At 44.2% G+C, this 27,475-nt stretch overlaps 1 protein-coding gene and 15 non-coding genes across 17 annotated transcripts in view; 2 read left to right on the top strand and 14 right to left on the bottom strand.

The window, feature by feature from the left end:
- LOC139376481 (actin binding LIM protein 1b) overlaps positions 1 to 3,383 on the top strand; it is a 103,173-nt gene extending 99,790 nt beyond the window's left edge. For both annotated transcript variants that reach the window (XM_071119113.1, XM_071119116.1), the window contains exon 9: positions 2,897 to 3,383. In XM_071119113.1, the coding sequence (XP_070975214.1) occupies positions 2,897 to 3,007 (111 nt within the window). In that variant the 3' untranslated portion in view covers positions 3,008 to 3,383. The remainder of the gene's footprint in view (positions 1 to 2,896) is intronic.
- A 6,953-nt stretch (positions 3,384 to 10,336) lies between these two features.
- On the bottom strand, positions 10,337 to 10,430 carry trnai-uau (transfer RNA isoleucine (anticodon UAU)). The gene is made up of 2 exons: positions 10,393 to 10,430; positions 10,337 to 10,372 (listed from the first exon to the last, which is right to left on the bottom strand). It is a non-coding gene; the product is annotated as a tRNA-Ile (tRNA).
- A 592-nt stretch (positions 10,431 to 11,022) lies between these two features.
- Positions 11,023 to 11,095, top strand: trnak-cuu (transfer RNA lysine (anticodon CUU)). The gene has a single exon. It is a non-coding gene; the product is annotated as a tRNA-Lys (tRNA).
- Positions 11,096 to 14,307: 3,212 nt separating this feature from the next.
- Positions 14,308 to 14,401, bottom strand: trnai-uau (transfer RNA isoleucine (anticodon UAU)). The gene is made up of 2 exons: positions 14,364 to 14,401; positions 14,308 to 14,343 (listed from the first exon to the last, which is right to left on the bottom strand). It is a non-coding gene; the product is annotated as a tRNA-Ile (tRNA).
- A 966-nt stretch (positions 14,402 to 15,367) lies between these two features.
- trnai-uau (transfer RNA isoleucine (anticodon UAU)) lies at positions 15,368 to 15,461 on the bottom strand. Its single transcript has 2 exons — positions 15,424 to 15,461; positions 15,368 to 15,403 (listed from the first exon to the last, which is right to left on the bottom strand). It is a non-coding gene; the product is annotated as a tRNA-Ile (tRNA).
- Positions 15,462 to 16,349: 888 nt separating this feature from the next.
- On the bottom strand, positions 16,350 to 16,443 carry trnai-uau (transfer RNA isoleucine (anticodon UAU)). Its single transcript has 2 exons — positions 16,406 to 16,443; positions 16,350 to 16,385 (listed from the first exon to the last, which is right to left on the bottom strand). It is a non-coding gene; the product is annotated as a tRNA-Ile (tRNA).
- Positions 16,444 to 17,331: 888 nt separating this feature from the next.
- trnai-uau (transfer RNA isoleucine (anticodon UAU)) lies at positions 17,332 to 17,425 on the bottom strand. The gene is made up of 2 exons: positions 17,388 to 17,425; positions 17,332 to 17,367 (listed from the first exon to the last, which is right to left on the bottom strand). It is a non-coding gene; the product is annotated as a tRNA-Ile (tRNA).
- An 888-nt stretch (positions 17,426 to 18,313) lies between these two features.
- trnai-uau (transfer RNA isoleucine (anticodon UAU)) lies at positions 18,314 to 18,407 on the bottom strand. Its single transcript has 2 exons — positions 18,370 to 18,407; positions 18,314 to 18,349 (listed from the first exon to the last, which is right to left on the bottom strand). It is a non-coding gene; the product is annotated as a tRNA-Ile (tRNA).
- Positions 18,408 to 19,295: 888 nt separating this feature from the next.
- On the bottom strand, positions 19,296 to 19,389 carry trnai-uau (transfer RNA isoleucine (anticodon UAU)). The gene is made up of 2 exons: positions 19,352 to 19,389; positions 19,296 to 19,331 (listed from the first exon to the last, which is right to left on the bottom strand). It is a non-coding gene; the product is annotated as a tRNA-Ile (tRNA).
- Positions 19,390 to 20,726: 1,337 nt separating this feature from the next.
- Positions 20,727 to 20,820, bottom strand: trnai-uau (transfer RNA isoleucine (anticodon UAU)). Its single transcript has 2 exons — positions 20,783 to 20,820; positions 20,727 to 20,762 (listed from the first exon to the last, which is right to left on the bottom strand). It is a non-coding gene; the product is annotated as a tRNA-Ile (tRNA).
- An 888-nt stretch (positions 20,821 to 21,708) lies between these two features.
- On the bottom strand, positions 21,709 to 21,802 carry trnai-uau (transfer RNA isoleucine (anticodon UAU)). The gene is made up of 2 exons: positions 21,765 to 21,802; positions 21,709 to 21,744 (listed from the first exon to the last, which is right to left on the bottom strand). It is a non-coding gene; the product is annotated as a tRNA-Ile (tRNA).
- An 888-nt stretch (positions 21,803 to 22,690) lies between these two features.
- On the bottom strand, positions 22,691 to 22,784 carry trnai-uau (transfer RNA isoleucine (anticodon UAU)). Its single transcript has 2 exons — positions 22,747 to 22,784; positions 22,691 to 22,726 (listed from the first exon to the last, which is right to left on the bottom strand). It is a non-coding gene; the product is annotated as a tRNA-Ile (tRNA).
- Positions 22,785 to 23,672: 888 nt separating this feature from the next.
- Positions 23,673 to 23,766, bottom strand: trnai-uau (transfer RNA isoleucine (anticodon UAU)). Its single transcript has 2 exons — positions 23,729 to 23,766; positions 23,673 to 23,708 (listed from the first exon to the last, which is right to left on the bottom strand). It is a non-coding gene; the product is annotated as a tRNA-Ile (tRNA).
- An 888-nt stretch (positions 23,767 to 24,654) lies between these two features.
- On the bottom strand, positions 24,655 to 24,748 carry trnai-uau (transfer RNA isoleucine (anticodon UAU)). The gene is made up of 2 exons: positions 24,711 to 24,748; positions 24,655 to 24,690 (listed from the first exon to the last, which is right to left on the bottom strand). It is a non-coding gene; the product is annotated as a tRNA-Ile (tRNA).
- An 888-nt stretch (positions 24,749 to 25,636) lies between these two features.
- On the bottom strand, positions 25,637 to 25,730 carry trnai-uau (transfer RNA isoleucine (anticodon UAU)). Its single transcript has 2 exons — positions 25,693 to 25,730; positions 25,637 to 25,672 (listed from the first exon to the last, which is right to left on the bottom strand). It is a non-coding gene; the product is annotated as a tRNA-Ile (tRNA).
- An 888-nt stretch (positions 25,731 to 26,618) lies between these two features.
- Positions 26,619 to 26,712, bottom strand: trnai-uau (transfer RNA isoleucine (anticodon UAU)). The gene is made up of 2 exons: positions 26,675 to 26,712; positions 26,619 to 26,654 (listed from the first exon to the last, which is right to left on the bottom strand). It is a non-coding gene; the product is annotated as a tRNA-Ile (tRNA).
- Positions 26,713 to 27,475: the final 763 nt, after the last annotated feature.

Here is a 27,475-nt window from a genome sequence, read left to right as displayed (position 1 = left end):
TTGGCCGGGCGGCCAGCTTTAGGAAGAGTCTTGGTGGTTCCAAACTTCTTCCTTTTAAGAATGTTGGAGTCCACTTTGTTCTTGAATGCTGCAGGCATTTTTTGGTACCCTTCCCCAGATCTGTGCCACGACCCAATCCTGTCTCGGAGCCCTACGGACAATTCCTTCTACCTCACAGCATGGTTTTTACTCTGACATGCACTTTCAACCTCATATAGACCCGTGTGTGCCTTTCCAAATCACGTTAAAACAATTGAATTTACCAAAGGTGAACTCTAATCAAGTTGAAGAAACATCTTGTCATGTCCGTCATAAGGAGTAGACCAAGATGCAGCGTGGATATGTTTCCATCCTTTATTTTGGAATAGAAAACTTCAAAGAACAAAACAACAAAGCGAACAAATGAAACATGAAGCTATAATAATGTTCACAGGCAACTAAACATACAGTAGACAAGATCCCACAAAGCACAATGGGGAAATGGCTACCTAAATATGATCCACAATCAGAGACAACGATAAACAGCTGCCTCTGATTGGGAACCATACCAGGCCAACATAGATATACAATTCCCCTAGATAACCCACCCTTAATCACACCCCGACCTAACCAACATAGAGAATAAACAGCTCTCTATGGTCAGGGCAGGACAGTACCCCCCCCCCCCCCCCCCCCCCCCCCCCCAAAGGTGCGAACTCCGTCCGCAAAACCTGACTCAATAGGGGAAGCGGCTCCGGTGCGGGGTGAAGTACCCACTCCGCTCGTGGATACGTCATCGGAGGAACCGGACTGTGGGTCATCGCCGGAGGCTCCGGACCATGGATCTTCGCCGGGGACTCCATGCCGTAGATCGTTGCCGGGGACTCCGGACCGTAGATCTTCGCCTGGGACTGGGAACCCTCGCAGGAGGCGAGGAATATGCATGAATATGATAATGCAGGGTGTTGAAAGGTGCCAAAGCAAACAACCAAAAGGCAACAAAATCTGTAAAGGTGTCTGCATGGAGACAGTCTCCTCCATGAATGGGGAAGTGGTGTATTTATCCTGGGACACACCGGGCCCAGGTGTTTCCCATGTAGCTGACCGCCAACTCCGCCCACCGGCATCCTAATAAGGAAACAAGAACAAAGAGAGAATACGGCAGACAGAGTAGGAGGGTCGTCACAAGGCTCTGGAACGCAGACTGTCGCTGGAGGCTCTGGGCCGCAGACGGTCGCTGGAGGCTCTGGACCGTCTCAGTAGGTTCCAGACCGTGGACCGTCTCAGGAGGTTCTGGACCGCGTACCGTCTCAGGAGGTTCCAGACCGTCGTAGGAGGTTCCGGACTGTGGACCATCGTTGTAGGTTCCGGACTGTGGACCATCGCCGGAAGCTCTGGACTGGGAACTGTCGTCGGAAGCTCTGGACTGGGAACTGTCGCCGGAATCTCTGGACTGTAGAGGTGGCACCAGGCTGATGACACGCACCTCAGGGCGAGTGCGGGGAGGGGGCAAAGGACATACTGGACTGTGGAGGCGCACTGGAGGTCTAGAGCGTAGAGCTGGCACAACCCGTCCTGGATGGATGCTCACTTTAGCCCGGCAAGTGCGGGGCGCTGGCACAGGACGCACTGGGCTGTGAAGGCGCACTGGCGACACAGTGCTTAGAGCCGGCGAAGGATATCCTGGACCGAGGAGGCGTACTGTAGACCAGAAGCGCTGAGCCGGCACAACCCGTCCTCACTGGATGCTCACTTTCGCACGGCAAGTACGAGGAGCTGGCACAGAACGCCCCCTGGCTGTGGATGCGCACTGGAGACACATTGCGTTTCTCCGCAAAACATGGTGCCTGACTGATCCTACGCTCCTCATGGCGACTGTCTTGCTCCAGACACCAAACCATCCACTCTACCTCATCACTCCCCTCAACTATCTCACAATGCTCCTCGCTCAGTCTATCCCAATATTCCTCTTCGCTCTCAGACTCGCCCCTTGGCCTCGCCGACCACTTCGTGTGCCCCCCCAAAAATGTTTTTTGAGGCTGCCTCTCGGGCTTCCGTCATGGCCGCAAACCCCGGTGCCGTCGTTGTCCGTCCTTCACCGCTTGCGTCTGCTTCCATGGAAGGCTTTCATCTCCTGCCATTATCTCCTCTCAAGTCCAGGATGTCTTTACCTCCTGGATATACTCCCAGGCCCAGGATACCTGCTCCTCCTGGCCACGCTGCTTGGTCCGTTTGTGGTGGGATCTTCTGTCACGATCGTTACAAGGAGTGGACCAAGATGCAGCGTGGTATGTTTCCATCCTTTATTTTGGAATAGAAAACTTTAATCTACTTTAACTTTAATGAAGCTTTAATAATGCTCACAGGCAACTATACATAGACAAGATCCCACAAAGCACAATGGGGAAATGGCTACCTAAATATGATCCCCAATCAGAGACGATAAACAGCTGCCTCTGATTGGGAACCATACCATACCATACCCGACCTAACCAACATAGAGAATAAACAGCTCTCTATGGTCAGGGCGTGACACATCTGAAGGATGATCAATGGAAACAAGATGCACCTGAGCTCAATTTCATAGCAAAGGGTCTGAATACTTATGGAAATAAGGTGTGTGTATATCAAAATAAATTATATACATTTGCAAAAACTTCTAAAAACCTGTTTTCGCTTTTTCATTATGGGGTATTGTGTGTAGATTGCTGAGGAAATTGATTTATTTAAACCATTTTAGAATAAGGCTGTAACGTAACAAAATGTGGATAAAGTAAAGGGGTCTGAATACTTTCTGAAGGCACTGGACATCGTCACCATCGACGCTCCTTCTGTGTGCAAATGTGGCAACTATGTCATTGTGCCATTATGGGAAGTTAGTTGTTAGTGGCTGACACAGTCTCTCTTTCGCCCGCAGCCTACCAGGTCCTCATCTGAGAGTATCTGCTCAAGACCTGGCTCCAGCATCTCAGGGTCCCCTGGTCACACATTCTATGTGAGTACCTACAGCAACTCTGCACACTACTAACTGGAGATGCAACTGAAGGTTACACAACTGACTGTGGACTCCAATGAAACAACAGTCTTCTACTTTATTATTGATTGATATCACTCCAAGGTGTTCCCTACTTATTGCGCTGTATCATCTATGTGTTTGTTATGTTGGGAGTATTGTCATGTACACTGTCCTGAGTTATTTATGGTTGTCTTGTCATTGTCCTGTATGTATTTTGTACAATAAAAAAATGTATTAAAAGCATCACAATTCTGGCTAAATACTATTATATCGTTATTAGGTAGTGTAGGGCTTTTGAAGTCTTGGTAGCTCTTTAGTTGAACCCTCAGTCATAAAACAGCCTTAACAACACTCACTGATCACAATATTTTGCACAAACGGAGCTGTAAAATATTCGGAACCTGGCTAGCTCTGGCTAGCTCTGTCGGTAGAGCACGAGACTCTTAATCTCAGGTTTGTGGGTTTGAGCCCCACGTTAGGTGCTTATTTTCTCTGTCGAAGTACCAACTCACTTCGCAAACAGCCCTCCGCTTGGACTTTCGAGCAGGCTTGCCACCCTGCATTGCTGATGTGTCAGGCATAGCTGGTGATTCAGAAGACTATGGATTTGAATCCTAGCTGTGCCTGCACTCTGACCTGTTATCTCAATGACATACCTATTACCTATGAAAGGTCCTCCTAAATGGATTGAAAAAGTGCTCCTTTTCTGGACAAGAAATAGACAGGGAGGGTTCAAGAAGAAAACTTGTTCATGGCGAGGCTTGAACTCACAACCCTTTCAGCAATTTGCTGCATAGGGCTGTATAAGTACAACACGCTAACAGATTGCACCACGGGATCCATCAAGAACACTCTCACTAATCACCATATTTTGCACAAGTAGTGCAGGTAGTTCGGCGAAGCTACTGGTTTATGTGAGGGTGGGTTGGCGAACCTACCAGTGTGAATGTGAGGTGAACGGCAATATAACTGCGAATGTAATGTACTAGGTAGTTCGGCGAAGCTACTGGTTTGTGTGGGTGAGTCGGCATACTTACTGGTGTGAATGAAGATTTGATAAGGACAAATCAAATGATTGTGGTACATTAGTTATCAGTCGGCGTACTGATGACGGGCTGAATGATCTACGGATAATAGTACAGGCAAGAGACCTGTGTTATATTGGAAATAAGATAAGTTCCTCGAGTGACTGTGGTACATTAGTTATTCGTCGGCGTACAATAACAGGTGAATGACTTAAGGGTAATGAGATGGGTTTTATTGGAAATAAGATAAGTTCACTGAATGAATGTAGTACATTGGATATTGAGTGGTAATACCAGTTTGAACGACCTACGGGTATTTCTTGAAGTCATACTGTTAATTGACGAGGTAGCAAGGTTGACATGAAAAAAAGTGGCGAATTGGTATTGGAAATAATTCTAAAAATTATATGATACACACCCCAAATGTACCTAACAATGACTAGTCAAGAGGCTGAGAAGGTGTTGAAATCATTGAAGTCCACTTTAGAAATAAATGGTGGTAGAAGCCGGGAGAAAAGCTATACAGGGAGTGGACAAAAGAAGGCAGCATTGCCCAACGGGCTCCCAGTCGACGGGGAGCCTGGTTGGATATTGGAGACGCTAAAACGGAGAATAAGGAGAATACTCGCTGGGGAAAAGCTTGGGCCTTTGAATTGTAATGTTTTCTGGGAATTGTCTCGGTGCCAGAGTTTGCAAGTATAGACAATTATAATGGTATGGTTATTGGCTGGGAACCTCAATCATTTGAATGGCTTTGGGGTAAAGTTTTTGCCTTCGATGCGGGGGACTAGGGTTCGTGTCTCAGCCTTGACATTGATAGACTAAAATTCATTCTGATTGTAGTTCAAATATTTATGGGTTTTGCCCGGATTGATACGGTTATTGGTATTTGTTCAAGATATGACTGAACGTTTTGATAGTTTGTTTAGGTCGAATTGAGAGACTAATTCGTTCGAGATAATGGCGAGGCAATTTCTATGTAATACATTGTGTTTCCCAAATGATCACTGGAATAGCCTATTGGGAATGGAGGCATATTGTTTTATGTTTTTTTAAAGGTGCTGGGTCATGGGATGAGACAGTTATCTAAATCTGCTGAATTCTAAATAATAATAAAGAGACAATTACGATAGATTTGTGCCCATCAAAATGTTCTTATGAATTTAGCGAAGTACATGGTACGTTTACATTTTGGGGTAGAGGAAGTTGGAAGGTAAAACTGCGTAATTACGTTGACTACACAATAACATTCCTCAAATTATGACAGAGAAAATTGGTTGTGTCATTTAGAGGGAAAATGCGTGCATTATAGCTTTGAGTCACTTTACAGAAAAAAAAGTTATTTGAGGGTATTGTTACAATTATTAGGTTTTGTTTGTAGCAAACGTTTTGGGTTTAAGGGGATTTCAATGTTCCCAGAGACAAGATATCTTAAAGGGGTACACTCACATATGAAATATTATACGTTTTTATTTTCTGAGTCTGAATTAAATAGGTGAAATCTTTTGATAAAGGAATGTTGTTTAATATAGTAAGAAACACTTCTTTGGAAGGGTGGTATGACTTGTGACCTCCATTGTAACTTTCCTTTTTGGTCTGATCAGCCTCATTGGAAAGCCATTTGGATGGAGAATCTAGGGTAATTTGTAATACTGATATTAAGGTAATTTAATCCAAAAAGGCAGTGAAATTTACATTATAGTGTCATTATATTTTCTCTGATGAACGTGGTGTGAAAATTAGCTAGGATAAGTTTTAATTATGGTAGACTCATGTTTATGTATTTGGGACATATTTTGAGCCACAGGGCAGGGAAGAAATTGAGATATTTGTGTTTGGTTTTAACACCTGTGTACAGGAGTGCCAGTGTACCTGTGTAATGGGGGAGGGTGTCCGTATGGGGATTACATGATAACCAACTTGGAACAGTTCTGGGATTATAGCATAGGGGATACCACAAAGGTGGATAGGTTTTCCATGATATGGGGGAAATATGGGAGCACTGTTGAACTCTGTAAAGGTGATGAAATCCTACTAACCATCAAAACCATTAAGCTCTCGGATGCAGGCACTTACACCCTCGGACTACAAAGGACCGGGACAGACACGATGGGTGTGTTTTCTATTAAGGTGCTGCCAAAACCATAGAGGTCCCAGACGAACCAGAGCCAGACACAGTCCTCTACCACCCCTGGACTGAACCTACCACCTACCACCACTGTGTCAAATCTCATTCAGGTAATTAACATTCTAGACTATTCAGCTATTGATCAATTAGGCACTGAGACTGGTTTTGATGGTAGGGACAATTTGTGGCTGTCTTATATGAGGTATACAGCTAAGACCCTGAAAAGAAAGGCAATTACAGTTGCATCACGGGTACAGGTAATGGCATAGACTATGGGAGATTGCCTGAAGCTGATTGCAGTAGTAACATGACCATCAATGCCACTTGGCCAGTTGCAGGCCTAAACCAAACGAGTGGTCTGGCTGATGTGTGGTGGATATGTGGACCCAAAAGAGTACTGAGACCCATTCTTAGAGGAGACTGGCAAGGTACGTGTGCTCTGACCAATTTGATAATTCCACTGACCATTGTTGATGTTACTGCTGAACAGCTGTTGGGTTCTGTATCCAGGGGGCCTGAAAACATTACATCCCATGGGAGACATAGACGTAGTGCTCCATGGACGGAGGATGCAGTTGACATACACACTAATCTGTTGGGGGTGCATGTTGGGGTTCCTCATGAATTTCAGGCATTGGGTAGGAATGACTGACTCTGGCACTTACTACCTATTATAGGCCCAGCCATAGTGGATGCAAGACAGACTGCATGGATTAATTATATCTGATATAATCAACAGCGTTTTGTGAATAACTCTCGTGATGCACTCACTGGTATGTCAGAACAGTTGGAGGCTACATCTAGAGTTGCCAGACAGAATAGACTTGCTTTGGATATGCTTCTTGCCAGTAAGGGGGGTGTCTGTAAGATGTTCGGTGAACAATGTTGCACGTATATTTCTAATAACACCAGACCAGATGGTAGTATATCTAAGGCCCTTAGTGGGCTTGATGCACTATCTGCTGAGATGAGGACCATGGCGGGGGTGGAGGAGTCTGGACTGTTCTCTTGGTTGGGAGCCTGGTTTGGTAAGTACCCTGGTATGGTGGTTACTGGATTTCTGACCCTAATTCTTGTATTTTTGTTATTTATGTGTTGTGCTCCTTGCATCATACCGTGTTTTAAGAAGTCTGTTACAGATGTGGTGAAGGCTTCAGGCATGATGCCTTTGCTTGATGCTCCAGTTGGAGATGCTGATACTGAATCAAGCTTTCAGGGGAGGATAGGGCTGACTGAGGATGACCCCTGGTTTGCTGTGGGTGAGGTCGTGGAATAATAACTTCTTAAATACATAACGTGTACGATATAACTTGTCCTCTCTTATGTGAAGGTTTAGAGTCTCTGGGTGGCAAGGAGCCCACCTGGTACAGGATAGGAGTAGCTGAGAGGACCAGATGGTTTATAATAATGCTTTGCTCTGCTTTACTCTGTTTTCCATGACCAAAGTTATTCTATATCTTACATGTCAATAAACAATAAAGTTTTATCCTGTTTTTGATAAGTGACACCCTTTATGGGTGTCAAAAGGGGTAGACAAAAGCATATATCATTTGTTGATTTTTTTTCTTCTATTTTTCTTGTTTGATTTTTCTTTTCTGTTTTTCTGTAAAAAAAAGAAAAAAAGAAATGTTTTATTAATAAAAAAATGTTTTATTATTTTCATGAAATGCTATTAACATATTACTATGTTGGGACCGCTGAAATAAAGGATAATGAGTGACACCCTTGTGGGTGTCAAAAGGGGTAATCAAAAACTCCAGTTTATATATAAGTTAATCAACAAAGGGACGTGCATCACTTCATATATTCACAAAATAAAGGTTTAAAGCTCCTGGGTTCATCAGCAACATAGTATATCGGATGGTATGGTTACACCCCATAGGGGTGTAAAAAGGGGGATTATGAGGTTTCTGTGTTATGCACTATAGCCCGTTACCATATGTGTGATTTAATATTATCTGCTGTTGGCTTGCGTGGATGTATGTATGTGTTATGCAACATAGCTGACTTGAATGTAGGAAAAAAACAGAGTAGCATGAAGACAGGAACTGTTCAATGAGTTGGGGGGGGCACATTCAGAGCGGGGTGTTGCGAGAACAAGCGGTCTTTTGATAGATAACAGGAGCCAGGTGCGAGATAACGGTAAAGAGCATGAGCGCATAGATATTCTTCACAGCAAGTTACATCGATCAACTGGAGCGCCCGGGGGCTGGTACCAGCTCGTACGACAACAATCAATAATAGGCTGGGAGAGTCTAAACCACGCCCAGTCTCTACTGTGATAGGCCAACAGACGGGTTGGAACTATGTCTATCACAGTATAAAGAATACTGTTTATATACATCTTATCAGTTCTCTGTTATGGCCTGCGTGGTATTACAGAGAGCCCGTATATACGAAAGTTGCATTTACCACTTATTGATTAGCTAATAAAAAATACATAGTATACAATCGGTGACTCATTTTTATATTTATCCTGATACCAGATTCGAATTGACGCAAATCTAACAATACAGAAGACTATGGATTTGAATCCTAGCTATGCCTGCACTCTGACCTGTTATCTCAAACATACCAATTAATTATGAAACATCCTCCTAAGTGTATTGAATAAATGCTCCTTTTCTGGACAAGAAATTGACAGGGTTCAAGAAGAATACTTGCTCCTGGTGGGGCTTGAACTCACAATCTTGTCATCAATTTGCTGTATATTATTGTATGAGCAGAATACGCTAACCGATTGCACTGCAGGATCCATTAACAACACTCTCACTGATCACCACATTTTCCACAAACGGAGCTGTACGATATTCGGACCAAGTCAATATTACAGTTGAGGTTCCTGGCTGTCTGATTCGGTGGAGCATGAGACTCTTAATCTCAGGGCCGTGGGTTGAGCCACATGTTGTTCGATTCTTTTCTCTGCCGAAGCACCAACTCACTTCGCAAACAGCCAACCACTTGGATTTTCAAGCAGGCTTGCCGTCCTGCATTGCTGTGTCAGGCATTGCTGGTAATGCAGAAGACTATACATTTGAATTGTAGCTGTCCCTGCACTCTGACCTGTTATCTCAATGACATACCAATTACTTATGAAATAGATTGAATAAATCCTCTTTTTCTGGACAAGAAAAAGACAGGCAGAGGGTTCAAGAAATTAACTTGTCCTTGTGAGGCTCGAACTCACAACCTTGGCAATGCTTCGCTGCATAGTGCTGTATAAGAACCACGCGCTAACCGACAGCGCCACAGGAGCTATGAAAAGCATGTTTACTGATCACCATATTTTGCACCAACATATCTGTACGATATTCGGTCCAAGTCAGTACTACAATTGACCTGCTTGGCAAGCTCAGATATTTGAGCATGAGCCTCTTAACCTCAGAATCGTTGGGTCGATACCACAAATGGGGTGATTCTTGTCTGAGCCAAAGCACCAACTCACTTTGCAAACAGCCATTCACCTGGACTTTCCAGCAGGCTTGACACACTGCATTGCTGACGTGTCAGGCATAGCTGGTGATACAGAAGACTATGGATTTGAATCCTATCTGTGCCTGCACTCTGACCTGTTATCTCAATGACATACCAATTAATTATGAAACGTCCTCCTAAGTGTATTGAATAAATGCTCCTTTTCTGGACAAGAAATAGACAGGGAGAGGGTTCAAGAAGAGTACTTGCTCCTGGTGGAGCTTGAACGCACAACCTTGTCATCTAATTGCAGCATATTGCTGTATAAGCACAATTCGCTAACCGATTGCACCACAGGATCCATTAACAAAACTCTCACTGATCACCATATTTTGCACAAACGGAGCTGTACGATATTCGGACCAATACAATACTACAATTTCGATACCTGGCTAGCTCAGTCGGTAGAGCATGAGACTCTTAATCTCAGGGTCGTCGGTTCGAGCCCCATAGTGGGTGATTATTTTCTCTGACGAAGTACCAACTCACTTCGCGAACAGCCAACCGCTTGGATTTTCGAGCAGGCTTTGCCATCCTGCATTGCTGATGTGTCAGGCATTGCTGGTAATGCAGAAGACTATACATTTGAATTGTAGCTGTCCCTGCACTCTGACCTGTTATCTCAATGACATACCAATTACTTATGAAATAGATTGAATAAATGCTCTTTTCCTGGACAAGAAATCGGCAGGCAGAGGGTTCAAGAAAAGAATTTGCTCCTGGTGAGACTCGAACTCACAACCTCGGAATTGCTTTGCTGCATACTGCTGTATAAGTACCACGCGCTAACCGACTGCGCCACAGGAGCTATGAAAAGCATGTTTACTGATCACCATATTTTGCCCGAACATATCTTTACGATATGCGGTCCAAGTCAGTACTACAATTGACCTGCCTGGCAAGCTCAGACGTTTGAGCACGAGCCTCTTAACCTCAGAATCGTATGGTCGATACCACAAATGGGGTGATTCTTGTCTGAGCCGAAGCACCAACTCACTTTGCAAACAGCCATTCACCTGGACATTCTAGCAGGTCTGCCATCCTGCATTGCTGACGTGTCAGGCATAGCTGGTGATACAGAAGACTATGGATTTGAATCCTAGCTGTGCCTGCACTCTGACCTGTTATCTCAATGACATATCAATTACTTATGAAATAGATTGAATAAATGCTCCTTTTCTGGACAAGAAATAGACAGGGAGAGGGTTCAAGAAGAATACTTTCTCCTGGTGGGGCTTGAACTCACAACCTTGTCATCTAATTGCTGTATACTGCTGTATAAGTACAAAACGCTCACAGATTGCACAACAGGATCCATTAACAGCACTCTCACTGATCACCATATTTTGCACAAACGGAGCTGTACGACATTTGGACCAATACCATGTTACCATCGAGATACCTGGCTAGCTCAGTTGGTAGAGCATGAGACTCTTAATCTCAGGGTCGTGGGTTCGAGCCCCACGTTGGGTGATTTTTTTCTCTGACGAAGTACCAACTCACTTCGCGAACAACCAACCTCTTGGATTTTCGAGCAGGCTTTGCCATCTTGCATTGCTGATGTGTCAGGCATTGCTGGTAATGCAGAAGACTATACATTTGAATTGTAGCTGTCCCTGCACTCTGACCTGTTATCTCAATGACATACCAATTACTTATGAAATAGATTGAATAAATGCTCTTTTCCTGGACAAGAAATCGACAGGCAGAGGGTTCAAGAAAAGAATTTGCTCCTGGTGAGGCTCGAACTCACAACCTCGGAATTGCTTTGCTGCATACTGCTGTATAAGTACCACGCTAACCGACTGCACCACAGGAGCTATGAAAAGCATGTTTACTGATCACCATATTTTGCCCCAACATATCTTTACGATATGCGGTCCAAGTCAGTACTACAATTGACCTGCCTGGCAAGCTCAGACGTTTGAGCATGAGCCTCTTAACCTCAGAATCGTAGGGTCGATACCACAAATGGGGTGATTCTTGTCTGAGCCGAAGCACCAACTCACTTTGCAAACAGCCATTCACCTGGACATTCTAGCAGGTCTGCCATCCTGCATTGCTGACGTGTCAGGCATAGCTGGTGATACAGAAGACTATGGATTTGAATCCTAGCTGTGCCTGCACTCTGACCTGTTATCTCAATGACATATCAATTACTTATGAAATAGATTGAATAAATGCTCCTTTTCTGGACAAGAAATAGACATGGTTCAAGAAGAATACTTGCTCCTGGTGGGGCTTGACCTCACAACCTTGTCATCAATTTGGTGTATATTACTGTATAAGTACAATACGCTAACCGATTGCACCACAGGATCCACTAACAACACTCTCACTGCTCACCACATTTTCCACAAACGGAGCTGTACGATATTCGGACGAAGTCAATATTACCGTTGAGGTTCCTGGGTGGCTGATTTGGTGGATAATGAGACTCTTAATCTCAGGGCCGCGGGTTGAGCCCCACATTGTTCGATTCTTTTCTCTGCCGAAGCATCAACTCACTTTTTAACCAGTTAAGCGCACCCGACACGCAGACGTCTCATCTAGCCACCTGGAAATGCACATGCGCTACGCTAAATGCTAATAGCACTCGTTAAAACTCAAACGTTCATTAAAACACACATGCAGGGTATTGAATTAAAGCTACACTCGTTGTGAATCTAGCCAACAAGTCAGAGTTTTAAAATGCTTTTCGGCGAAAGCATGAGAAGCTATTATCTGATAGCATGCAACACCCCAAAATGCATGAAGGCGACGTAAACAAAATAATTAGCGTAGCCGGCGCTACACAAATAGCAGAAATAAAATATAAAACATTTATTACCTTTGACGAGCTTCTTTCTTGGCACTCCTATATGCCCCATAAACATCACTATTGGGTCTTTTTTTCGATTAAATCGGTCCATATATACCCAAAATAGCCATCTATGGAAACTGTGTAATTCAGAAAAAACATTGTTTCAAAACGCTGCGTCATTTTTTTAAATTAAAAAAGTTGACGATAAACTTTCATAAAACACTTCGAAATACTTTTGTAATCCAACTTTAGGTATTAGTAAACGTTAATAATTTATCAAATTGATCACGGGCGATGTGTATTCAATAGCTCCACGTCTTGAAATCATGGTCGGAAATTTCTCCTCCAAAACATCCTGTCGGAGACCGGAAGAAATGGGCTCCCTCTCACTTGTTTGACCAAGAAACAAAGCCCAGGCAAATGACAAGACTGGCGACATCGTGTGGAAGCTGTAGGACTTGCAATCTCAGCCCCATTTAATTTGGTGTCCCTTAAACAATACATGCAAGTGGCGCATTGATATTTTTTCCAGTTTTCAGTGATCAGTTTTTCTTGCGCTTTTTGATGAAACACACGCTCTGTTATAGTCACAGCCGTGATTTAACCAGTTTTAGAAACGTGAGAGTGTTTTCTATCCACACATACTAATCATATGCATATACTATATTCCTGGCATGAGTAGCAGGACGCTGAAATGTTGCGCGATTTTTAACAGAATGTTCGAAAAAGTAGGGGGTAAGCTTAAGAGGTTTTAAACAGCCATTCACCTGGACTTTCGAGCAGGCTTGCCACCCTGCATTGTTGACGTGTCAGGCATAGCTGGTGATACAGAAGACTATGGATTTGAATCCTAGCTGTGCCTGCACTCTGACCTGTTATTTCAATGACATACCAATTAATTATGAAACGTCCTCCTAAGTGTATTCAATAAATGCTCCTTTTCTGGACAAGAAATAGACAGGTTTCAAGAAGAATACTTGCTCCTGGTGGGGCTTGAACTCACAACCGTGTCATCAATTTGCTGTATATTACTGCATAAGCACAATTCGCTAACCGATTGCACCACAGGATCCACTAACAACACTCACTGATCACCACATTTTCCACAAACGGAGCTGTACAATATTCGACCCAATGCAATATTACAATTGACATACCTGGCTACCTCAGTCGGTAGAGCATGAGACTCTTAATCTCAGGGTCGTGGGTTCGAGCCCCACGTTGGGTGATTATTTTCTCTGCCGAAGTACCAACTCACTTCGCAAACAGCCAACCGCTTGGATTTGCTAGGTAATAGGTAATAGAATTTATTCTCGGAGCGCGCTCCCACTTAATCACGTGCAGCAGTTTATATACAGATCATGACGTCATTTCACTGCTTTAACAGAATCCCCTCCTCTCGACCGGGACAAAGTAAGGTGAAAAGTTCATTCTAACTTACTAACACACTCCCAGATAACTTTTGACCCCTCAACATTATCGATCACCACTGAACTGACAGTTTTAATTAACAGAAAACCTAGGAATGCACTCACTGCCTTATCGAAAAACCCCAGAGCTAAGTTTCAGTAGGGTCAACCATAGGCTAACGACCTTATGTGTTTACACAGTCCACAACCCATTTGTTTCTGCCTAGTTGGAATGGTGTTCATTAACTTTGTATTACTCCTTGTCCGTGTCACACAATCCCTTCTTATGAACTCATATTGTTAATCACTTATAAAACAGAGTATAAGTTCACTTAGTTACAATTCTATTTAAAATGGGGATATTGTTTATTCATTTATCCATAATAATTTCAAAAATTACTTATGAAATAGATTGAATAAATCCTCTTTTTCTGGACAACAAATAGACAGGTAGAGGGTTCAAGAAAAGCACTTGCTCCTGGTGAGGCTCAAACTCACAACCTCGGCATTGCTTCGCTGCATACTGCTGTATAAGTACCACACGCTAACCGACTGCGCCACAGGAGCTATGCGAAGCATGCTTACTGATCACCATATTTTGCACCAACATATCTGTACGATATTCTGTCCCAAGTCAGTACTACAATTGACCTGCCTGGCAAGCTCAGAAATTTGAGCATGAGCCTCTTAACCTCCAATTCAATATTACAATTGAGATACCTGGCTAGCTCAGTCGGTAGAGCATGAGACTCTTAATTTCAGGGTTGTGGGTTCGAGCCCCACGTTGGGTGATTATTTTCTCTGATGAAGCACCAACTCACTTCGCAAACAGCCATCTGCTTGGACTTTCGAGCAGGCTTGTCACCCTGCATAGCTGGTGATACAGAATACTATGGATTTGAATCCTAGCTGTGCCTGCACTCTGACCTGTTATCTCAATGACATACCAATTACTTATTAAATAGATTGAATAAATGCTCCTTTTCTGGACAAGAAATAGACAGGGAGAGGGTTCAAGAAGAATACTTGCTCCTGGTGGAGCTTGAACGCACAACCTTGTCATCTAATTGCAGCATATTGCTGTATAAGCACAATACACTAACCGATTGCACCACAGGATGCATTAACAACACTCTCACTGATCACCATATTTTGCACAAACGGAGCTGTACGATATTCGGACCAATACAAGATTACTATTGAGGTACCTGGCTAGCTCAGTCTATAGAGCATGAGACTCTTAATCTCAGGGTCGTGGGTTCGAGCCACACGTTGGGTGATTATTTTCTCTGCCGAAGCACCAACTCACTTCGCAAACAGCCAACCACTTGAATTTTCGAGCAGGCTTGCCGTCCTACGTTGCTGATGTGTCAGGCATTGCTGGTAATGCAGAAGACTAAATATTTGCATCATAGCTGTGCCTGCACACTGACCTGTTAACTCAATGACATTACAATTACTTATGAAATAGATTGAATAAATGCTCCTTTTCTGGACAAGAAATAGACAGGCAGAGGGTTCAAGAAAAGCACTTGCTCCTGGTGAGGCTCGAAATCACAACCTCGCCATTGCTTCGCTGCATATTGCTGTATAAGTACCACGCGCTAACCGACTGCGCCACAGGAGCTATGCAAAGCACGCTTACTGATCACCATATTTTGCACCAACATATCTGTACGATATTCTGTCCAAGTAAGTACTACAATTGACCTGCCTGGCAAGCTCAGACATTTGAGCATGAGCCTCTTAACCTCAGAATCGTAGGGTCGATACCACAAATGGGGTGATTCTTGTCTGAGCCGAAGCACCAACTCACTTTGCAAATAGCCATTCACCTGGATTTTCGAGCAGGCTTGCCATCGTGCATTGCTGATGTGTCAGGCATTGCTGGTAATGCAGAAGACTATACATTTGAATCCCTGTCCCTGCACTCTGACCTGTTATCACAATTACTTATGAAATAGATTGAATAAATGCTCCTTTTCTGGACAAGAAATAGACAGGGAGAGGGTTCAAGAAGAGTACTTGCTCCTGGTGGAGCTTGAACGCACAACCTTGTCATCTAATTGCAGCATATTGCTGTATAAGCACAATACACTAACCGATTGCACCACAGGATCCATTAACAAAACTCTCACTGACCATATTTTGCACAAACGGAGCTGTACGATATTTGGACCAATACAAGATTACCATTGAGGTACCTGGCTAGCTCAGTCGGTAGAGCTTTAGGGTTGTGGGTTCGAGCCCCACGTAGGGGGATTATTTTCTCTGCCGAAGCCCCAACTCACTTCGCAAACAGCCAACCACTTGGATTTTCGAGCAGGCTTGCCGTCCTGCATTGCTGATGTGTCAGGCATTGCTGGTAATGCAGAAGACTATACATTTGAATTGTAGCTGTCCCTGCACTCTGACCTGTTATCTCAATGACATACCAATTACTTATGAAATAGATTGAATAAATCCTCTTTTTCTGGACAAGAAATAGACAGGTAGAGGGTTCAAGAAAAGCACTTGCTCCTGGTGAGGCTCGAACTCACAACCTCGGCATTGCTTCGCTGCATACTGCTGTATAAGTACCACGCGCTAACCGACTGCGCCACAGGAGCTATACAAAACACGCTTACTGATCACCATATTTTGCACCAACATATCTGTACGATATTCTGTCCAAGTCAGTACTACAATTGACCTGCCTGGCAAGCTCAGACATTTGAGCATGAGCCTCTTAACCTCAGAATCGTAGGGTCGATACCACAAATGGGGTGATTCTTGTCTGAGCCGAAGCACCAACTCACTTTGCAAATAGCCATTCACCTGGATTTTCGAGAAGGCTTGCCATCGTGCATTGCTGATGTGTCAGGCATTGCTGGTAATGCAGAAGACTATACATTTGAATCCCTGTCCCTGCACTCTGACCTGTTATCACAATTACTTATGAAATAGATTGAATAAATGCTCCTTTTCTGGACAAGAAATAGACAGGGAGAGGGTTCAAGAAGAGTACTTGCTCCTGGTGGAGCTTGAACGCACAACCTTGTCATCTAATTGCAGCATATTGCTGTATAAGCACAATACACTAACCGATTGCACCACAGGATCCATTAACAACACTCTCACTGACCATATTTTGCACAAACGGAGCTGTACGATATTTGGACCAATACAAGATTACCATTGAGGTACCTGGCTAGCTCAGTCGGTAGAGCTTTAGGGTCGTGGGTTCGAGCCCCACGTAGGGGGATTATTTTCTCTGCCGAAGCCCCAACTCACTTCGCAAACAGCCAACCACTTGGATTTTCGAGCAGGCTTGCCGTCCTGCATTGCTGATGTGTCAGGCATTGCTGGTAATGGAGAAGACTATACATTTGAATTGTAGCTGTCCCTGCACTCTGAACTGTTATCTCAATGACATACCAATTACTTATGAAATAGATTGAATAAATCCTCTTTTTCTGGACAAGAAATAGACAGGTAGAGGGTTCAAGAAAAGCACTTGCTCCTGGTGAGGCTCGAACTCACAACCTCGGCATTGCTTCGCTGCATACTGCTGTATAAGTATCACGCGCTAACCGACTGCGCCACAGGAGCTATACAAAACAAGCTTACTGATCACCATATTTTGCACCAACATATCTGTACGATATTCTGTCCAAGTCAGTACTACAATTGACCTGCCTGGCAAGCTCAGACATTTGAGCATGAGCCTCTTAACCTCAGAATCGTAGGGTCGATACCACAAATGGGGTGATTCTTGTCTGAGCCGAAGCACCAACTCACTTTGCAAATAGCCATTCACCTGGATTTTCGAGCAGGCTTGCCATCGTGCATTGCTGATGTGTCAGGCATTGCTGGTAATGCAGAAGACTATACATTTGAATCCCTGTCCCTGCACTCTGACCTGTTATCACAATTACTTATGAAATAGATTGAATAAATGCTCCTTTTCTGGACAAGAAATAGACAGGGAGAGGGTTCAAGAAGAGTACTTGCTCCTGGTGGAGCTTGAACGCACAACATTGTCATCTAATTGCAGCATATTGCTGTATAAGCACAATACACTAACCGATTGCACCACAGGATCCATTAACAAAACTCTCACTGACCATATTTTGCACAAACGGAGCTGTACGATATTCGGACCAATACAAGATTACCATTGAGGTACCTGGCTAGCTAAGTCGGTAGAGCTTTAGGGTTGTAGGTTCGAGCCCCACGTAGGGGGATTATTTTCTCTGCCGAAGCCCCAACTCACTTCGCAAACAGCCAACCACTTGAATTTTCGAGCAGGCTTGCCGTCCTGCATTGCTCATGTGTCAGGCATTTCTGGTAATGCAGAAGACTATACATTTGAATTGTAGCTGTCCCTGCACTCTGAACTGTTATCTCAATGACATACCAATTACTTATGAGATAGATTGAATAAATCCTTTTTTTCTGGACAAGAAATAGACAGGTAGAGGGTTTAAGAAAAGCACTTGCTCCTGGTGAGGCTCGAACTCACAACCTCGGCATTGCTTCGCTGCATACTGCTGTATAAGTACCACGCGCTAACCGACTGCGCCACAGGAGCTATGCAAAGCACGCTTACTGATCACCATATTTTGCACCAACATATCTGTACGATATTCTGTCCAAGTCAGTACTACAGTTGACCTGCCTGGCAAGCTCAGACATTTGAGCATGAGCCTCTTAACCTCAGAATCGTAGGGTCGATACCACAAATGGGGTGATTCTTGTCTGAGCCGAAGCACCAACTCACTTTGCAAATAGCCATTCACCTGGATTTTCGAGCAGGCTTGCCATCGTGCATTGCTGATGTGTCAGGCATTGCTGGTAATGCAGAAGACTATACATTTGAATCCCTGTCCCTGCACTCTGACCTGTTATCACAATTACTTATGAAATAGATTGAATAAATGCTCCTTTTCTGGACAAGAAATAGACAGGGAGAGGGTTCAAGAAGAGTACTTGCTCCTGGTGGAGCTTGAACGCACAACCTTGTCATCTAATTGCAGCATATTGCTGTATAAGCACAATACACTAACCGATTGCACCACAGGATCCATTAACAACACTCTCACTGACCATATTTTGCACAAACGGAGCTGTACGATATTTGGACCAATACAAGATTACCATTGAGGTACCTGGCTAGCTCAGTCGGTAGAGCTTTAGGGTCGTGGGTTCGAGCCCCACGTAGGGGGATTATTTTCTTTGCCGAAGCCCCAACTCACTTCGCAAACAGCCAACCACTTGGATTTTCGAGCAGGCTTGCCGTCCTGCATTGCTGATGTGTCAGGCATTGCTGGTAATGCAGAAGACTATACATTTGAATTGTAGCTGTCCCTGCACTCTGACCTGTTATCTCAATGACATACCAATTACTTATGAAATAGATTGAATAAATCCTCTTTTTCTGGACAAGAAATAGACAGGTAGAGGGTTCAAGAAAAGCACTTGCTCCTGGTGAGGCTCGAACTCACAACCTCGGCATTGCTTCGCTGCATACTGCTGTATAAATACAACGCGCTAACCGACTGCGCCACAGGAGCTATGCAAAGCAAGCTTACTGATCACCATATTTTGCACCAACATATCTGTACGATATTCTGTCCAAGTCAGTACTACAATTGACCTGCCTGGCAAGCTCAGACATTTGAGCATGAGCCTCTTAACCTCAGAATCGTAGGGTCGATACCACAAATGGGGTGATTCTTGTCTGAGCCGAAGCACCAACTCACTTTGCAAATAGCCATTCACCTGGATTTTCGAGCAGGCTTGCCATCGTGCATTGCTGATGTGTCAGGCATTGCTGGTAATGCAGAAGACTATACATTTGAATCCCTGTCCCTGCACTCTGACCTGTTATCACAATTACTTATGAAATAGATTGAATAAATGCTCCTTTTCTGGACAAGAAATAGACAGGGAGAGGGTTCAAGAAGAGTACTTGCTCCTGGTGGAGCTTGAACGCACAACCTTGTCATCTAATTGCAGCATATTGCTGTATAAGCACAATACACTAACCGATTGCACCACAGGATCCATTAACAAAACTCTCACTGACCATATTTTGCACAAACAGAGCTGTACGATATTTGGACCAATACAAGATTACCATTGAGGTACCTGGCTAGCTCAGTCGGTAGAGCTTTAGGGTTGTAGGTTCGAGCCCCACGTAGGGGGATTATTTTCTCTGCCGAAGCCCCAACTCACTTCGCAAACAGCCAACCACTTGGATTTTTGAGCAGGCTTGCCGTCCTGCATTGCTGATGTGTCAGGCATTGCTGGTAATGCAGAAGACTATACATTTGAATCCCTGTCCCTGCACTCTGACCTGTTATCACAATTACTTATGAAATAGATTGAATAAATGCTCCTTTTCTGGACAAGAAATAGACAGGGAGAGGGTTCAAGAAGAGTACTTGCTCCTGGTGGAGCTTGAACGCACAACATTGTCATCTAATTGCAGCATATTGCTGTATAAGCACAATACACTAACCGATTGCACCACAGGATCCATTAACAACACTCTCACTGACCATATTTTGCACAAACGGAGCTGTACGATATTTGGACCAATACAAGATTACCATTGAGGTACCTGGCTAGCTAAGTCGGTAGAGCTTTAGGGTTGTGGGTTCTCTGCCGAAGGACCAACTCACTTCTTAAACAGCCAACCACTTGAATTTTCGAGCAGGCTTGCCGTCCTGCATTGCAGATGTGTCAGGCATTTCTGGTAATGCAGAAGACTATACATTTGAATTGTAGCTGTCCCTGCACTCTGACCTGTTATCTCAATGACATACCAATTACTTATGAAATAGATTGAATAAATCCTCTTTTTCTGGACAAGAAATAGACAGGTAGAGGGTTCAAGAAAAGCACTTGCTCCTGGTGAGGCTCGAACTCACAACCTCGGCATTGCTTCGCTGCATACTGCTGTATAAGTACCACGCGCTAACCGACTGCGCCACAGGAGCTATGCAGAGCACGCTTACTGATCACCATATTTTGCACCAACATATCTGTACGATATTCTGTCCAAGTAAGTACTACAATTGACCTGCCTGGCAAGCTCAGACATTTGAGCATGAGCCTCTTAACCTCAGAATCGTAGGGTCGATACCACAAATGGGGTGATTCTTGTCTGAGCCGAAGCACCAACTCACTTTGCAAATAGCCATTCACCTGGATTTTCGAGCAGGCTTGCCATTGTGCATTGCTGATGTGTCAGGCATTGCTGGTAATGCAGAAGACTATACATTTGAATCCCTGTCCCTGCACTCTGACCTGTTATCACAATTACTTATGAAATAGATTGAATAAATGCTCCTTTTCTGGACAAGAAATAGACAGGGAGAGGGTTCAAGAAGAGTACTTGCTCCTGGTGGAGCTTGAACGCACAACCTTGTCATCTAATTGCAGCATATTGCTGTATAAGCACAATACACTAACCGATTGCACCACAGGATCCACTAACAAAACTCTCACTGACCATATTTTGCACAAACGGAGCTGTACGATATTTGGACCAATACAAGATTACCATTGAGGTACCTGGCTAGCTAAGTCGGTAGAGCTTTAGGGTTGTAGGTTCGAGCCCCACGTAGGGGGATTATTTTCTCTGCCGAAGCCCCAACTCACTTCGCAAACAGCCAACCACTTGAATTTTCGAGCAGGCTTGCCGTCCTGCATTGCTCATGTGTCAGGCATTTCTGGTAATGCAGAAGACTATACATTTGAATTGTAGCTGTCCCTGCACTCTGAACTGTTATCTCAATGACATACCAATTACTTATGAAATAGATTGAATAAATCCTCTTTTTCTGGACAAGAAATAGACAGGTAGAGGGTTTAAGAAAAGCACTTGCTCCTGGTGAGGCTCGAACTCACAACCTCGGCATTGCTTCGCTGCATACTGCTGTATAAGTACCACGCGCTAACCGACTGCGCCACAGGAGCTATGCAAAGCACGCTTACTGATCACCATATTTTGCACCAACATATCTGTACGATATTCTGTCCAAGTCAGTACTACAATTGACCTGCCTGGCAAGCTCAGACATTTGAGCATGAGCCTCTTAACCTCAGAATCGTAGGGTCGATACCACAAATGGGGTGATTCTTGTCTGAGCCGAAGCACCAACTCACTTTGCAAATAGCCATTCACCTGGATTTTCGAGCAGGCTTGCCATCGTGCATTGCTGATGTGTCAGGCATTGCTGGTAATGCAGAAGACTATACATTTGAATCCCTGTCCCTGCACTCTGACCTGTTATCACAATTACTTATGAAATAGATTGAATAAATGCTCCTTTTCTGGACAAGAAATAGACAGGGAGAGGGTTCAAGAAGAGTACTTGCTCCTGGTGGAGCTTGAACGCACAACCTTGTCATCTAATTGCAGCATATTGCTGTATAAGCACAATACACTAACCGATTGCACCACAGGATCCATTAACAAAACTCTCACTGACCATATTTTGCACAAACGGAGCTGTACGATATTTGGACCAATACAAGATTACCATTGAGGTACCTGGCTAGCTCAGTCGGTAGAGCTTTAGGGTTGTAGGTTCGAGCCCCACGTAGGGGGATTATTTTCTCTGCCGAAGCCCCAACTCACTTCGCAAACAGCCAACCACTTGGATTTTTGAGCAGGCTTGCCGTCCTGCATTGCTGATGTGTCAGGCATTGCTGGTAATGGAGAAGACTATACATTTGAATTGTAGCTGTCCCTGCACTCTGAACTGTTATCTCAATGACATACCAATTACTTATGAAATAGATTGAATAAATCCTCTTTTTCTGGACAAGAAATAGACAGGTAGAGGGTTCAAGAAAAGCACTTGCTCCTGGTGAGGCTCGAACTCACAACCTCGGCATTGCTTCGCTGCATACTGCTGTATAAGTACCACGCGCTAACCGACTGCGCCACAGGAGCTATGCAAAGCACGCTTACTGATCACCATATTTTGCACCAACATATCTGTACGATATTCTGTCCAAGTCAGTACTACAATTGACCTGCCTGGCAAGCTCAGACATTTGAGCATGAGCCTCTTAACCTCAGATTCGTAGGGTCGATACCACAAATGGGGTGATTCTTGTCTGAGCCGAAGCACCAACTCACTTTGCAAATAGCCATTCACCTGGATTTTCGAGCAGGCTTGCCATCGTGCATTGCTGATGTGTCAGGCATTGCTGGTAATGCAGAAGACTATACATTTGAATCCCTGTCCCTGCACTCTGACCTGTTATCACAATTACTTATGAAATAGATTGAATAAATGCTCCTTTTCTGGACAAGAAATAGACAGGGAGAGGGTTCAAGAAGAGTACTTGCTCCTGGTGGAGCTTGAACGCACAACCTTGTCATCTAATTGCAGCATATTGCTGTATAAGCACAATACACTAACCGATTGCACCACAGGATCCATTAACAAAACTCTCACTGACCATATTTTGCACAAACGGAGCTGTACGATATTTGGACCAATACAAGATTACCATTGAGGTACCTGGCTAGCTCAGTCGGTAGAGCTTTAGGGTCGTGGGTTCGAGCCCCACGTAGGGGGATTATTTTCTCTGCCGAATCCCCAACTCACTTCGCAAACAGCCAACCACTTGGATTTTCGAGCAGGCTTGCCGTCCTGCATTGCTGATGTGTCAGGCATTGCTGGTAATGCAGAAGACTATACATTTGAATTGTAGCTGTCCCTGCACTCTGACCTGTTATCTCAATGACATACCAATTACTTATGAAATAGATTGAATAAATCCTCTTTTTCTGGACAAGAAATAGACAGGTAGAGGGTTCAAGAAAAGCACTTGCTCCTGGTGAGGCTCGAACTCACAACCTCGGCATTGCTTCGCTGCATACTGCTGTATAAGTACCACGCGCTAACCGACTGCGCCACAGGAGCTATACAAAACACGCTTACTGATCACCATATTTTGCACCAACATATCTGTACGATATTCTGTCCAAGTCAGTACTACAATTGACCTGCCTGGCAAGCTCAGACATTTGAGCATGAGCCTCTTAACCTCAGAATCGTAGGGTCGATACCACAAATGGGGTGATTCTTGTCTGAGCCGAAGCACCAACTCACTTTGCAAATAGCCATTCACCTGGATTTTCGAGCAGGCTTGCCATCGTGCATTGCTGATGTGTCAGGCATTGCTGGTAATGCAGAAGACTATACATTTGAATCCCTGTCCCTGCACTCTGACCTGTTATCACAATTACTTATGAAATAGATTGAATAAATGCTCCTTTTCTGGACAAGAAATAGACAGGGAGAGGGTTCAAGAAGAGGACTTGCTCCTGGTGGAGCTTGAACGCACAACCTTGTCATCTAATTGCAGCATATTGCTGTATAAGCACAATACACTAACCGATTGCACCACAGGATCCATTAACAACACTCTCACTGACCATATTTTGCACAAACGGAGCTGTACGATATTTGGACCAATACAAGATTACCATTGAGGTACCTGGCTAGCTCAGTCGGTAGAGCTTTAGGGTCGTGGGTTCGAGCCCCACGTAGGGGGATTATTTTCTCTGCCGAAGCCCCAACTCACTTCGCAAACAGCCAACCACTTGGATTTTCGAGCAGGCTTGCCGTCCTGCATTGCTGATGTGTCAGGCATTGCTGGTAATGCAGAAGACTATACATTTGAATTGTAGCTGTCCCTGCACTCTGACCTGTTATCTCAATGACATACCAATTACTTATGAAATAGATTGAATAAATCCTCTTTTTCTGGACAAGAAATAGACAGGTAGAGGGTTCAAGAAAAGCACTTGCTCCTGGTGAGGCTCGAACTCACAACCTCGGCATTGCTTCGCTGCATACTGCTGTATAAGTACCACGCGCTAACCGACTGCGCCACAGGAGCTATGCAAAGCACGCTTACTGATCACCATATTTTGCACCAACATATCTGTACGATATTCTGTCCAAGTCAGTACTACAATTGACCTGCCTGGCAAGCTCAGACATTTGGGCATGAGCCTCTTAACCTCAGAATCGTAGGGTCGATACCACAAATGGGGTGATTCTTGTCTGAGCCGAAGCACCAACTCACTTTGCAAATAGCCATTCACCTGGATTTTCGAGCAGGCTTGCCATCGTGCATTGCTGATGTGTCAGGCATTGCTGGTAATGCAGAAGACTATACATTTGAATCCCTGTCCCTGCACTCTGACCTGTTATCACAATTACTTATGAAATAGATTGAATAAATGCTCCTTTTCTGGACAAGAAATAGACAGGGAGAGGGTTCAAGAAGAGTACTTGCTCCTGGTGGAGCTTGAACGCACAACATTGTCATCTAATTGCAGCATATTGCTGTATAAGCACAATACACTAACCGATTGCACCACAGGATCCATTAACAACACTCTCACTGACCATATTTTGCACAAACGGAGCTGTACGATATTTGGACCAATACAAGATTACCATTGAGGTACCTGGCTAGCTAAGTCGGTAGAGCTTTAGGGTCGTGGGTTCGAGCCCCACGTAGGGGGATTATTTTCTCTGCCGAAGGACCAACTCACTTCTTAAACAGCCAACCACTTGAATTTTCGAGCAGGCTTGCCGTCCTGCATTGCAGATGTGTCAGGCATTTCTGGTAATGCAGAAGACTATACATTTGAATTGTAGCTGTCCCTGCACTCTGACCTGTTATCTCAATGACATACCAATTACTTATGAAATAGATTGAATAAATCCTCTTTTTCTGGACAAGAAATAGACAGGTAGAGGGTTCAAGAAAAGCACTTGCTCCTGGTGAGGCTCGAACTCACAACCTCGGCATTGCTTCGCTGCATACTGCTGTATAAGTACCACGCGCTAACCGACTGCGCCACAGGAGCTATGCAGAGCACGCTTACTGATCACCATATTTTGCACCAACATATCTGTACGATATTCTGTCCAAGTAAGTACTACAATTGACCTGCCTGGCAAGCTCAGACATTTGAGCATGAGCCTCTTAACCTCAGAATCGTAGGGTCGATACCACAAATGGGGTGATTCTTGTCTGAGCCGAAGCACCAACTCACTTTGCAAATAGCCATTCACCTGGATTTTCGAGCAGGCTTGCCATTGTGCATTGCTGATGTGTCAGGCATTGCTGGTAATGCAGAAGACTATACATTTGAATCCCTGTCCCTGCACTCTGACCTGTTATCACAATTACTTATGAAATAGATTGAATAAATGCTCCTTTTCTGGACAAGAAATAGACAGGGAGAGGGTTCAAGAAGAGTACTTGCTCCTGGTGGAGCTTGAACGCACAACCTTGTCATCTAATTGCAGCATATTGCTGTATAAGCACAATACACTAACCGATTGCACCACAGGATCCACTAACAAAACTCTCACTGACCATATTTTGCACAAACGGAGCTGTACGATATTTGGACCAATACAAGATTACCATTGAGGTACCTGGCTAGCTAAGTCGGTAGAGCTTTAGGGTTGTAGGTTCGAGCCCCACGTAGGGGGATTATTTTCTCTGCCGAAGCCCCAACTCACTTCGCAAACAGCCAACCACTTGAATTTTCGAGCAGGCTTGCCGTCCTGCATTGCTCATGTGTCAGGCATTTCTGGTAATGCAGAAGACTATACATTTGAATTGTAGCTGTCCCTGCACTCTGAACTGTTATCTCAATGACATACCAATTACTTATGAAATAGATTGAATAAATCCTCTTTTTCTGGACAAGAAATAGACAGGTAGAGGGTTTAAGAAAAGCACTTGCTCCTGGTGAGGCTCGAACTCACAACCTCGGCATTGCTTCGCTGCATACTGCTGTATAAGTACCACGCGCTAACCGACTGCGCCACAGGAGCTATGCAAAGCACGCTTACTGATCACCATATTTTGCACCAACATATCTGTACGATATTCTGTCCAAGTCAGTACTACAATTGACCTGCCTGGCAAGCTCAGACATTTGAGCATGAGCCTCTTAACCTCAGAATCGTAGGGTCGATACCACAAATGGGGTGATTCTTGTCTGAGCCGAAGCACCAACTCACTTTGCAAATAGCCATTCACCTGGATTTTCGAGCAGGCTTGCCATCGTGCATTGCTGATGTGTCAGGCATTGCTGGTAATGCAGAAGACTATACATTTGAATCCCTGTCCCTGCACTCTGACCTGTTATCACAATTACTTATGAAATAGATTGAATAAATGCTCCTTTTCTGGACAAGAAATAGACAGGGAGAGGGTTCAAGAAGAGTACTTGCTCCTGGTGGAGCTTGAACGCACAACCTTGTCATCTAATTGCAGCATATTGCTGTATAAGCACAATACACTAACCGATTGCACCACAGGATCCATTAACAAAACTCTCACTGACCATATTTTGCACAAACGGAGCTGTACGATATTTGGACCAATACAAGATTACCATTGAGGTACCTGGCTAGCTCAGTCGGTAGAGCTTTAGGGTCGTGGGTTCGAGCCCCACGTAGGGGGATTATTTTCTCTGCCGAAGCCCCAACTCACTTCGCAAACAGCCAACCACTTGGATTTTCGAGCAGGCTTGCCGTCCTGCATTGCTGATGTGTCAGGCATTGCTGGTAATGCAGAAGACTATACATTTGA

The sequence above is a fragment of the Oncorhynchus clarkii genome, chromosome 20, assembly GCF_045791955.1.
Source record: "Oncorhynchus clarkii lewisi isolate Uvic-CL-2024 chromosome 20, UVic_Ocla_1.0, whole genome shotgun sequence".
Lineage (NCBI taxonomy): Eukaryota > Metazoa > Chordata > Actinopteri > Salmoniformes > Salmonidae > Oncorhynchus > Oncorhynchus clarkii.
The sequence above is the reverse complement of the archived record's forward strand: the minus strand, read 5'-3'. Positions and strand labels throughout refer to the sequence as shown.